Source organism: Grammomys surdaster, unplaced genomic scaffold, assembly GCF_004785775.1.
Source record: "Grammomys surdaster isolate TR1022 unplaced genomic scaffold, NIH_TR_1.0 126198, whole genome shotgun sequence".
NCBI lineage: Eukaryota > Metazoa > Chordata > Mammalia > Rodentia > Muridae > Grammomys > Grammomys surdaster.
The window spans coordinates 3,031,848-3,045,103 of NW_021621003.1; the positions used below are offsets into that span (position 1 = coordinate 3,031,848).

The 13,256-nt window shown below is 44.7% G+C and overlaps 1 protein-coding gene across 1 annotated transcript in view; it reads left to right on the top strand.

The window, feature by feature from the left end:
- Window positions 1-7,212: 7,212 nt before the first annotated feature.
- Gch1 (GTP cyclohydrolase 1) overlaps window positions 7,213-13,256 on the top strand; it is a 32,785-nt gene continuing 26,741 nt past the window's right edge. Inside the window, exon 1 of the mRNA XM_028758651.1 lies at window positions 7,213-7,667. Coding sequence (XP_028614484.1) covers window positions 7,352-7,667 — 316 coding nt within the window. The 5' untranslated portion in view covers window positions 7,213-7,351. The remainder of the gene's footprint in view (window positions 7,668-13,256) is intronic.

Here is a 13,256-nt window from a genome sequence, read left to right on the forward strand (position 1 = left end):
GCTTTCATTTCTCTCAATTTCTCCCCCAAAGTTGCTCCATTCCTTTTCAGAAGAGAAGCCGGCTTCAGTTGGATTCTTCCTGCATTGACGAATTATTAGCATTTGAGGATTCTGTTGACTCCACAGTCATGCTTCTGGTGTCAGGGTTGAAATAAGGACACCTTTCCTGTGTTTACCTTAGAATTTCTAGTGCTGTGATGAAATGCCATGATCGAAAGCAGCGTGGGGGAGGAAAAGGTTTATTTCACCTCACAGCTTGTAGCCCATTACCCACATTGAGGGAAGTCAAGGCAGGAACGTGGAAGCAGGAACTGAAGCAGAGACCATGGAGAGATGCTTGGTTTACTCCTCATGACTGGCTCAACCTGTTCTCTTACAGAACTTAGGACCACTTGCCAGGGGTGGCACTACCCATGTGGGCTTTCATACATTAATTCTCAATCAAGAAAATACACCACAGGCCAATCTGATGGGACATTTTCTCCCTTGAGTTTCCTCTTCCCCAAATAACTCTAGCATGTATTTCTTTTTTTTTTTTAAAGATTTATTTATATTATTATATATGAATACATTGTAGCTATCTTCAGACACACCAGAAGAGGGCATCAGATCTCATTACAGATGGTTGTGAGCCACCATGTGGTTGCTGGGATTTGAACTCAGGACCTCTGGAAGTGCAGTCAGTGCTCTTAACCACTGAGCCATCTCTCCAGCCCATGTATTTCTTTTTTTAAAGGTATTTTTTGTTTGTTGTTTTTTGTTATTTGAGATAGGGTTTCTTTGTGTAGCCCTGGCTGTCCTGAAACTCACTCTGTAGACCAGGCTGGCCTCAAACTCAGAAATCCGCCAGCCTCTGCCTCCCAAGTGCTGGGATTAAAGGCATGTGCCACCAATGCTTGGCCCCAAATGACTAGCTTGTGTCCAATCGACATAAAACTAGCCAACCTAGGACCTTTCTACCATGACCCAGGGTCTCCCCCAGAGCTTGACTTTCAAACGTAGAACTTTCATCAAGTTCACCTGAAGACATTCCTAATCAGTGTTGCTAAATATCTAAGGCCACTACACCTGTTGCCCTTGGCAAGTGACTAGGTTGTCTCCCTAGTCTGGTCAGTCTTTGACACTAAGAACCTCTATTATCTACCTCTTTTTCTGACACATGCCCTAGAAATGATAGGATTAAAAAAATGTCCTTGGACTTTTGGAAGAAAGAAATTGCTACACTGGGTACTGCTGCTGAGCCTCTAATTGAGGTAGAAATATGACGTCGCTACAGTGCCTATACGTAAATGCTTACAGGTGGGCACTGATTTGGTTTTGCTAATGAATTCTTAGGACATACTTTTCTCGTTTAGTCTATGCCTCCCCTTTCTCCCATCGCCACTTAAAACCAACCCTGCCAATGGTTTACATTCTGCTACTAAACAGTTTACATAATATTGGTGATATCAAAGCTTCCTTCTTTGGATTGCCTTCGGGCGCTGGCAGAATGGTACTGCAGTTACCAAATAGTGCTTTGCCTGTCTCACTGTATATGATAGAATGCCTCAGTTGTAGAAGTAGAATTCTTATGAGGGTATAGCTTACTCTGCTCAAACAGCTATCAGTGGGTCAGCCTGTCTCCCAAGGTAGCCTGTCTTGATGAACCAGAAAAATCTAAGAAAGAAGAAATGGCAGGCTTGTGCATAGCTCCAACCTCCAAACCTCCTATAAAAACTCCAAGTGTTCCCCACCCCTTTCCTGTGGGAGAGTGTCTGTCCTCCACTGTTTGAAGCAAATAGTCCCGTCTGTTGACATCAATCTCCAGCACCTTTCTGCCTCCTGTGTCTTTAAGCTGCCTGGGAAATCTAACCGTATGCCAAACACTGAAATGACCAGTTACAAGAGAGAGTTTATACAGGAGGTGTTGAATGTGAGTGGGTAGAGCCTCAGGCCTCAAATCCACCTCCCTGAGGATAGGGGTGCCTATTGGACTGAACTGTGGGGTACAGTAGGAGGTTAGTATGTCTGAAATGACTGGTGCTCTACATACAAAATCAAACTGCATAGTTCTTCATAGAATTCGTGCTCAGAAATAGTGGCATCAGTGTACTCGGGCAGCATATATTTACAACCTCTGGCATCAAGAGGCCATCTACTGGGCAAGGACAGGTGACATATCTGTGGTTTTAATCATTCTGAACTTCCTCTAAGCTCCTGAAAAATCTAACCACGCTGTTTTGAGCTACCCATCACACGTTTAATAAAACAGACTTTGCACTGCTCTGAGAAAATACTGGAGAGAACAAGGGAAAGGGGGGAAGACTGATTTTGTTCGTGCTTTTAGGAGGCTCAGTCTGTGATGAGAATTCCTGGGAGGAACTGCCTCTTAAGCTGAGCCTCCTGCAAGGCTGACAAAGGGGAACTTGTTCCAAGTCCAGAACCAAGTTATCCTGTGCCATCTTTTTATCCCCTTAACAGACATTTATTGCCCTTCTTTGTCTGTGGCCTGACTTCTCTGTGACTATTATGTATATGCTCTGCAGGGTTCAACAACATCATTGGTTCCTCACCAACCAAGGAAGGGACCAACCAAAGCTAGGGACTGAACATTCAGCACAAGAGCCAGTGGCGCTATCTTGTATTCAAACTGTAGCACAGGCACTCTCCCTAGAGAGCCCAGTGGCCCCCGGACTGCTTAACTACCTGGCCTTTAAAAGCAAGAGAAACCAGAAGTTTACTCAGGCTTCCCCCCCCCCAACCTCCCCCCCAGCCCCCGACTCCCAGGGCTTCATTGCTTTTATTTGACATTACATAGCACAACCTCCAGGACTCTGTGCTGAGAATGGGTGACATCAATGACATCAAAACAGAAATTTCGTTAGGAACTCTCTTTGAGGAATACACTATTAGTTAATGTTTACGGTTTTTAAAAAGAAGGAACAAGATTACTAACCCTAAAACATTCTTTTTTTTTTTTTTTAATTGCAAGCATCTTTATTTCCTTCACTTAAACAGTATCTCCCCAGGGCCAAGGAGAAGTCTCGGTGTTTGGTAAAGTGTTTGCTATGCAGCCACTGAGGACCTGAGTTCAGATCCCCAGCACCCATATACAAAGCCAAGTGTGGGAGTACAAACCTGTAATCCCAGAATCCAGGGAGTGGAGACAGGAGGATTGCTGGAATTCACTGGTCAGCCAGATTAGTCAAATTGGTGAGCTCTAGGTTCAGTGAGAGACTCAGTTTCCAAAGAACAGGATGGAGAAAGATAGAAGTAGCTGTCTGATGTTGGTCTCTGTTCTCTATGCATGCATGCAGATAGTTTACAGGAATATAAGTCACGTTTGTGTGTGCACACACAGACACACACCTACCTCCCTTGGTATCTTTGTTTTTACTTGTTAAGCGTGAGCTATCCTTTGACTGTTACTTCTAGCTATGCTTGTAACGGTCTAATGGTCATTTCTTGATTTATGTAACTTGCTATCTGATATATATAGGAATTCAATAATTAGCTTTTTAAAAAACCCACTGACATGCATATTTCTTATACTTTATTTACACACATACACACACAGTTTTGATGGTCTTTTTTATTTATGTAAATTTGCTATTGGATATATATATAGAAATTCAATAATTAGCTTGAAAAAATCCACTGATGTGCATATTTCTTATACTTTTCTTACAGACATGTACACACTGGCAATGTTCAGGATGGAGCACAGGGCTCAAACATGCTAAGCAAGAACTTTACATTTCTTCTGTTTTGTTTATTTATTTAGCCAGGGTCTCATTTAGCCAAGACCAGACTCTTTTTTTTTTTTTTTTGGTTTTTCAAGACAGGGTTTCTCTGTAGACCAGGCTAGCCTTGAACTCTCGAACTCAGAAATCCGCCTGCCTCTGCCTCCCAAGTGCTGGGATTAAAGGCGTGCGCCACCACCGCCATGCAAGACCAGACTCTTAACTCTCTAGGTAGCTGAAGATGACCTTGAACTCCCGACCTTCTGCTTTTGCTTCCCCAGTGCTGGGATGATAGGCTTGCATCAACAGGCCTGATTTATGCAGTTCTGAGCATAGCACCCTGGGCTCTTTATGTGCTAGGAAGGCACTATACCAGCTGAGTTACATCCCAGCCTCATCTCTGAGATCAAGCAATGTTCATTTTTTTTTCCTGAATGTTTATTTGGAATAGATAGATATCCAATAAATATGAATTACAATTTACAGTAAGAGACTTTATTAGGACAAGACAATCCCAGGGGCTTATCTTTTGCTTGACCTGATCTCAAGTTTACTAACACTTACTTATAGGTCAAAGAATCAGCACAAGATACTCTCTGAAACAAAGAAGACACTAATTTGACTGCTTGATAAAATCCACCTTTAAAATTATGACATAATCCCTCTTCTGTGAAAAACAGGTCCTCCACCCCCAATCTCAAAGAAAACAATCAAATCAAAGCAAGGTGTTACTGCTTAAGACCCCTTTTGAGTCATCAAGCCTTTAAGTCTGAGACTTGTGAGATCAAAGTAGGTGGATCTCTGAGTTCAAGGCCAGTCTAGTTTACTGAGTTCCAGGACAGCCAGAAACCCCGTCTCAAAAAAAAAAAAAAAAAAAAAAAAAAAGCCCAGTTGATCAATAACATTTATTTCAGTTTGTACCAACTCCTGGGGAGTGAATCTTTGTACCTAAAATTGGATCAACCTCCAATTTCCCCACAAAACACAAATGGGTTTTAAATGAAAACACCCTTTTATTTTCACTTGCTAATCAATTTTCCCAGGGTCAAAGTTCTGGCTGCCACAAATGTTAGCCAGCAGGAGGCTTACTGCAGGCAGGAAGCTAATCAGTAAGAAAAGCTAGCCAGGCAGTGGTGAACTCTCTATGATAGACTAACTGATGGCAAGAGGAAGGAATTCTCCCATCTAAAGAAACAGTCTTAGGTTGGGTGATGGTGTCAGTGCACCCCTTTAACTCCAGCAGTTGGGAGGCAGATCTCTGAGTTCCAGGCCTGCCAGATCTATAGAGTTAACACCAGGGCTACACAGAGAAACCCTGACCTAACAGGTAGAGAGAGAGAGAGAGAGAGAGAGAGAGAGAGAGAGAGAGAGAGAGAGAGAGCGCAACAACAGGAAGGAGAAGAAAAGAAAAGAAGAATCATCTTTAGGGAAGCTGAGTTGGGGACAGATTATGCAGGAGATGGGTAATTACAATCTGGTGACTGTCTACTCGTGTCTGAAGGTTTGTGGCAAAGAACTCACAACTAATCCTAATTGCTGGTCAGAAGATGATTTTCAGTTATGCAAACCTTAAAACACAGATGCCCATTTCTTCATTTATTCTTTTTTTAAAATTTATTTTTATTTTATGTGAATTGGTGTTTTGCCTGCATGTATGTTTGTGTGAGGGTGTTGGATCCCCTGGAACTGGAGTTATAGTTTTGAGCTCCTATGTAGGTGCTGGGAATTGAACTTGGGTCCTCTGGAAGAGCAGCCAGTGCTCTTGACTACTGAGCCATCTCTCCAGCCTCTCGTCTATTCTTTTTTAAATTATTTGTTTGTTTATGGGTTTTCAAGACGGGGCTTCTTTGTGTAACCCTGGTTGTCTTGGAACTCTGGAGACCAGGCTGGCCTTGAACTCGCAGAGATCCATAGGCTTCTGATTCTTCAGTGCTGGAATTAAAGTGTCAACCTTGCCCATCTCAAGTATTTGTCTATTATTCTTTTTTTTTAAATTACCTGTGTGTCTGTGTGGGGGTTTGTGCAGGTGATTGATTGCAAGTGCCCATAGAAGTCAGAGGGGTTGGACATCTTGGAGCTGGAGTTATATATAGTCGTGAGCTGCCTGATGTAGGTGCCGGGAGCTGGGAAGAGCAGCAGGTGCTCTTAACTGCTGAACCATTACTCTAGCACCCCCTCTTGCCAGTGGTTAGTTTGCCAAGGACCGGTTCTTGACATAGTACACACTGTCTGGCTAGAGGGTGTAGCTAGCTGCCCTAGTCCTTTTGGTGATCACCAAATTCAGGGTAATGAAAGAAAACAAGCTTCCCCCAGTCATTGTGAAAAATAAGGTCAGGGCAGGTTAAAACAGCAGAGCAGAGATCTGGCAGCTCACAAGTATTATTATCTTCCTAGGCATAGGGGCCTCCCATGCCTCCCATTCACTGTAACTCATGCCTTGATAGAGGCCAGAGGGTTTTCTAGAGTGGCAGGTGTGTGTGTTGTATACATTTTAAACAATTGAACAAATTTCAAGTCACAACTTATCTAGCCTTTAAAGCAGGAGAGAGGCAGGGCACATGCTTTTAATCCCATCGTGTGGAAGTATGAAGCAGGCAGATCACTTGAATTAAAGGCTTTCCTGGTGGTCAACATAGCGAATTCCAGGCCAGACAGAGCTGTACCGTGAGACTTTGTCTAAAAAAGTAAAACAAAACACAAAAGAATGACTCCCATAGGGGTGTGAATATGGATGGGGTGGGGTGAATGGGACAACGAGTCATGAGGCCTCAACCGTAGACGAAGAACCACAGGTCACCAAGGAGTGCTTAGACTGGGGTAGTCTTCCCCATGAAAGAGAACATCAATACCAGGTTAGCCCTGAAAACATATACGCAAGTGACATACAGACTGAACAGGTTGTATTTACATGTTTAGAAATACACATGCATACATAAAAACTATTTAAAAAAAAAGAGAGAGACTATGAATTTGAAAGGTGTATGGGAAGGTTTGGAGGGAGGAAAGGGAAAGCAGAAACGAAGCTAATTGTAATCTCAAAAAAAAAAAACAACCTAAAAAGAAAAAAAATATTTAAAAAACACACAAGGTTGCTTATCACCAGTTTATTTGCTCCACCCTGCCTGCCCCAGCAATGTCACCTGTTAGCTCATCTTAGGGCAACTAGACCACAGCACTTTTGCGAACACGCCCCCTCTCCCCGTGGAAAGTGACCGGGACCGGGTGTCTCTATCTCGGAGGTTCTAGCTCCCCGGATTCTTGTATCTTTGCAGACTCAGTTCTTCCCTTCATAAACCCAGGGGTTCCAACTTGAAGCTTGTCTTGTGCAACTGTGAGGTTTAGGGGACATCCAGGAAGGCGGGGCGGAGGGGCGGGGAGAGAGCAATGACGCAAGAGGCTCGGGCCAATGAGAACACCTCGCGGCGCGGGCAGAGTCGTCCGGCCATAAAAAGAGAGGCGCGGCTGGGGCTTCCCAGCTAGTGGCTGCCCTAGACTCTTAGAGTATCTCTGTGCTGAACCCGTCCGGGTGACAGCTACAGGTCACAGCCGCCAGTCACAGCCGCCGGCTAAGCTGAGCCGCAGCGCTTGTTAGCACCCTAGGGTGTCTCGGGAGCAGTCGTGCCGGGTCCATGGAGAAGCCGCGAGGAGTCAGGTGCACCAATGGGTTCCCCGAGCGGGAGCTGCCGCGGCCCGGGGCCAGCCGGCCTGCCGAGAAGTCCCGGCCGCTGGAGGCCAAGGGCGCACAGCCCGCCGACGCCTGGAAGGCAGAGCGGCCCCGTAGCGAGGAGGAAAACGAGCTGAACCTCCCCAACCTGGCGGCCGCTTACTCGTCTATACTGCGCTCGCTGGGCGAGGACCCCCAGCGGCAGGGGCTGCTCAAGACGCCCTGGAGGGCGGCCACCGCCATGCAGTTCTTCACCAAGGGATACCAGGAGACCATCTCAGGTCGGTGCGGGCGCCAGGGTGTGCTGGGCTCCGGGAGGCGGCTTCAGGAAGCGGGGGCAGCTCCAGGAACTTTCCCGAGTTGCTTCACTTTTGGCGCAGGGAGCCAAGTAGTCTCGACTCAGCCCCAGCTGTGGCCCTGGAGCCTCCACCTGGCCGGGGCGAGGGCCCTTCCTGGTCCTGTGACTGGCACTCAGGGCTCTGGGGAGGTGGGGCCCGCGAATGCATAGCCACTCACTACACTGAACTCCCGGGAGGGAAGCAATGCGCGACCCTCTTATGCCAGTTCCCAGAGAGCGATAAGGCACGTGCAGCACCCACCTTCCCCACATAAGGATCCAGTGGACACTTGTTGAAGGGACGCGACTTGGGTCAGTCTGAGAACCAGCGCTTTTGGGTGAAGGCAGGTTTCCGTTACACCCAGTGAGCCTAGTAAAGCTAGGTGCTTGTAATGGGTTCTTCAGAGAGTTGGAATTCGCATCCAACTACTCTAGCTTAGAATTTTACCAAAATTTGGCACAATTCTGGTTTCGGACCTATACGCAGTTTGAAGTGTGGATTTTTCTTGATAGTGTTATTGCTGAAAGCCTTTAATATTTGCTTCCTCAAGGAATAAAGGGACCCCCTGCTGCTACTCTAAGGGTGGAGGGTCACTGGACCCTGGATTCCGCTGTGCTTGTGTGTCCCCCCCCCCCCAACTTCCCACCCCCGCTTAAAATTGGCAGTCTGAGCCTGCTGGCAGCAAATCTTAACCAGCCAGTGATGAGGAGGTAGTTGCTGTGGGTACAGAGGCAGGGTGAAGAGGAAGTGGAGAATGACCAGGGCCATGCTGCCTATTTGGTAAAGCAGTGTTGGCCTTTATAAAACGAGAAGCTCTGGTTCCTTTGGCTGTGTTCAAAGGCCTTATTTCCAGTTTACATCTGGGCATCTCTGTGACGTGTTTCTTTGCCTCCACCATTACTCACGGAAAAAACGGTGCTGCTTTGAAAGGTAGTAATCCTGGCTGTTCCTGTCAGGCATTGGGAGCACGAGAACCCGTCCTAGAAAGGTCCAAGCCTTCCTCCACCTCAAAGGAAGGGTGGGAGATCAGAGCTTGAGATAGGTGGGGCTCCAAAGGAAGTGAAACTACTTCCTAATAATTGAAGGAAGTGGACCCAGATCTAGTTCTGAGAGTCTGGGTTTTTACATTTGATGGTGAAAGTTTGGACCTCAAAAGCAGAGTTTGAAAATGCAAAGACTGAAGAACAATCACTGAGATTTTTCTTTTTCTTTTTTTGGCTTTTTCGAGACAGGGTTTCTCTGTATAGCCCTGGCTGTCCTGGAACTTACTATGTAGACCAGGCTGGCCTCAAACCACTGAGATTTTTCTGAGAGTTCAGTATCTAGGAGTGTTCGTGTGTTTGACTGTGTGCTGTCTAGGATGTAACCAGGAGGAGTATCTTGACTGCGCCTTGTTCATTCTGCCTCTTGTAGACATAAAAGGAGGTCCTCAGTGGCATCCTTCAGTTGAGCCCCTCCCTTCTGCGGCTCTCATTGCTCCACGGGAGAGGAGCTTCTAGCCTGCTATTTGAAAACTGATTGCCATAGGCTTACTCAGGAGCCGAGACTCAGCTAAAGAACCCTAGGGGCTTCAAAAGTATCCCCCATTCCAATTTATTCATAAAAAGTCCATTGACCTGGAGACAGAAGATCTGACTGTCAGCTGAGGAAGACAGGGCTAGTGAGTGACAGCTCAATAGGTATGGCGTTTCCTTTTCCACTGATAGAAATGTTCTGGAAGTAGACAGAGGTGATAGTTACACAGCACTGTGATTACTATTGAACTGTACACTTTACAAATGGTTAAAATGAAGACTTTTATAGGTTTTTACCACAATAAAAATCATTGGCTCCTTGAACATTTTTGATCGCCATCAATTGAATTTTTTTTAAATATAGCATTGGCTGGCATGGAGTCAGACATGTAGGTAGATCAGACTTGTCTAGAACAGAGATCTGCCTGCCTCTGCCTCTGGAATGCAGAGATTAAAGGTGTGAGTGCCCAAGGCAGCCTCAATTGAATGGCCTTGGGTAACCCTGAACGTTGAGATTATGCATTCTTTTATCCACACAATGAGGAAGCTGAGCAGGAGTTTATACTCGGTGGGAACCAGGTAGTCTAGCCACTGGTTGGTAGTTACTTCCTCATGTTGCAATAGCAGTAGATGAATCAGTGCACTTTTCTACCAAGCACGTGGACAGAGAGAGATGTGGACAAGGTAAGAACAACTTGTCACATGTCACAATAAAGTATAGTAAAGATAAATGTTTAATAAACTAATTTTTATATAACCTGTATTTACTTTTATTTCATATGCCTACATGTATGTCTATGAGGGATTGGATTTCATATGCCTACATGTATGAGGGATTGAATCTCTTGGAATTGAAGTTACAGTTGTGAGCTGCCACATGGGTGCTGGGAATAGAACCCAGGTCCTCTGGAAGAATACCCAGTGCTCTTAACCACTGAGCCATCTCTCTAGCCCCAAATGGTTAGTTTTAAATATATATATATATATATTTAATATATATATATATATATTTTGTTTTTTGTTTTTTTCAAGACAGTTTCTCTGTAAAGCCCTGGCTGTCCTGGAATTCACTCTGCAGACCAGGCTGGCCTCGAACTCAGAAATCCACCTGCCTCTGCCTCCCAAGTGCTGAGATTAAAGGCGTGCACCACCACTGCTCTGCAAAATACAATGTTTTTATTAGTTCTTCAAGAATTCCATTCATACCCAAGTGGTAGCAGCAGCACACACCTTTAATCCTGTCAATCAGAGGTTTGAGAAGCTCAGCCTGGTCTAGGGAGTGAGTTCCAAAGACAGCCAGGGCTACACATAGAAACCCTGTCTCAAAAAATTCCATTCATGTATATATACAAGGTATTTAGATCAAATTCACCCCAACCCCTCCTAATTCTCTTTTATCCTCCGGCCCCCACTTTCCCTTCCTGCCCTCTCTTTCCCAACTTTCTGCCTTTTAAATTTTATATTCATTTTTTAGTAAATTTATATTTACAAATTTAAATTTATGAAACCTATGGCGTCCATATACTCATGGGCATCCACTGGACTGTTTGGCTGCTGGGAGTCACACCCTTAAACTGACTCTTCCTCCCCCAGAGGCCATCAACTGAGATAGAGCCTTAGGAGAGGGGCTTGTGAGCCACCCCATCCATGTTGGATTCTTGACAAATAGCCATACCTATTTTTTCCAAAAAAGTAACAATTTCCTAGTAATTTCCAAATTTTTTTTATCTTACATGTATGAATGTTTTGCCTTCCTGTGTTTATGCACATATTTACAGGGGCCCTCAGAGGCTAGAGGAAGGCATTAATTAGATCCCTTGGAACTGGAGTTACAGACATGTGAACCAACATGTGGGTGCTACCACTCTACCGGATCCTATGCGTGAGAGCTGAGCCAGGCCTTGAGAGCCTGAGCCTGATTTCTTTTAAAAGCTTGTGGACAAACAGGGATTTATAGTTTGTATGCCTGGTGCTTTATTTATTAATTCCTTGTTGACTTATGGCAGAAATTATTTACTTATTTAATACTCTCCATGCTTTCCTTTCTCTTCTGGCTTCTTTTCAGTTCATTTCTTGCCCCTGGAGAGTTTGTCATTTTTCCACCTCCTTCCCTGTCACACCTCTCTCCTCCTTCCAGAACCTGCCTTTCTGTGGGAGTGACTCTGGCCATCTGTGATAGGGCTGCCTGCATACTAAGTCTCCCTCTGGCTGTCACTACTGAGCTATAGCTTGTGGGCTAGCAGTTTTCCTCAGGACATATCCTAGGACTCTTGGCATCTCTAACCTCTTGGTCTCCAAGGCAATCTAGGCTTCGTCTTCACAGCTTTACACGGTACCTTTCAGCCTCATTGCAGGGACACCCCTTCCACACACCTGGCCTCAGTGGCTTTTCTTTGTTGTGGAGGGCAATTCCATAACCCCTTCTATCATTGAATCAAAACCACAACCATGTGGCTGAAGGTACCAAGTTCTGCTTTCTGGGGCTGGAACATGGCCCACTCTTTTAATACCATCTTCACCAACTTTCTGTATTCAATGGTTTCCTCCACTGTCTAGTTTGCCTGTTCTGGAACCTGTTCTGTACACCAGGCTGACCTTGAACTCAAAGATTTGCATGCCTCTGGGATTAAAGGTGTGTGCTACTATGCCTTGACCTAAGCTATTCTTTAATTCCTATTCATCTGAGTGGGGTCTTCCCACAGACTTCCAACTTGTAGTGGCACAGGATATAATTACCATTCCAAAACGATGGAAAGGAGTGTAGTGAGGAAACACTGGACTGGAGCTAGACCCAAACCAGTTGGACAAACTCAAAAATACATCTCCATGTCTGACATCAAAATGCTTTTTGGATCTCTAATTCCTTTTAGCTTTGTTGACTGTAATATACTTCTTCCTCTTGGAAGAATGGGATCTGTTTTTTTATTTTGATTTTAAAGGGGATTACAGTTATGGGATTTCATGAATCTCAGAAGAGACTTTGAACTTTGGACTTTTAAACACCATTGAAACTGAGACTATGGGGACTTTTAAAGTTGGACTACGTACATTTTGCATATGCTACAAGCCTCGGGGGGCCAGGGAGTGGAATGTGGTGGCTCATAGACTCGTGTTTGAATGCTTGACCCATAGGATGGCACTATTAAGAGGCATGGCCTTGTTGGAGGAAGTGTATCACTATGGGGCAGGCATTGAGGCCTTCCATGCTCAAGCTCTGCCCAGTGTGATAGTCTTCTGCCTGCAAATCAAGATGTAGAACTCTTGGCTTTTCCAGCACCATGTCTTCCTGCATACTTCCATGTTTCCTGGAATGACAATAATGGACTAAACTGCTGAAACTGTAAGCCAGCCCCAGTGAAATGTTTCTCTATAAATAGGAATTGCTGTGGTCCTGGTGTCTTTGCAGCAGTAAAACCCTAATACAATTGATAAAATACCGACTATGACAGCTAAAGTGTTGAGGTAGATAAATAAAATTCTTGATTTATTTTACTTTTTAATTATATGTAAGGGAGAGGGGGAGGAGAGAGGGAGGGAGGGCACATGCACATACGAAGCCAGGAGAGGGCATCACATTCCTTGAGGCTGTAGTAATAGGTAGTTGTGAGGGCTAGGGTTTGAACTTGGGTCCTCTAGAAGAATAGTACATGCTCCTATATCATGGATGAAAGGTAAAATTCATCCATGTTTTAAAAATATATATTATAGGGCCTGTGGAGATGGTTCAGTTGATATTGTGCTTACTGAATAACCATTAAAAAAGACCCAAGTTTGATTCCCAGCACCCACACAAAAAAGCAAGGCAAGGTGGCATACTTGTGTTATCTTAGCACTGATGAGATAGAGACAGGATCTCTGGGGCTTGCTGGCTACCTAGTCTAGCTAAACTGACAAGCCCCAGGTTCTTAAGAGATGAGAAACTGATGACCTATCTATCTATCTATCTATCTATCTATCTATCTATCTATCTATCTATCTATATGTATATGTATATGTATATGTATATGTATATGTATAT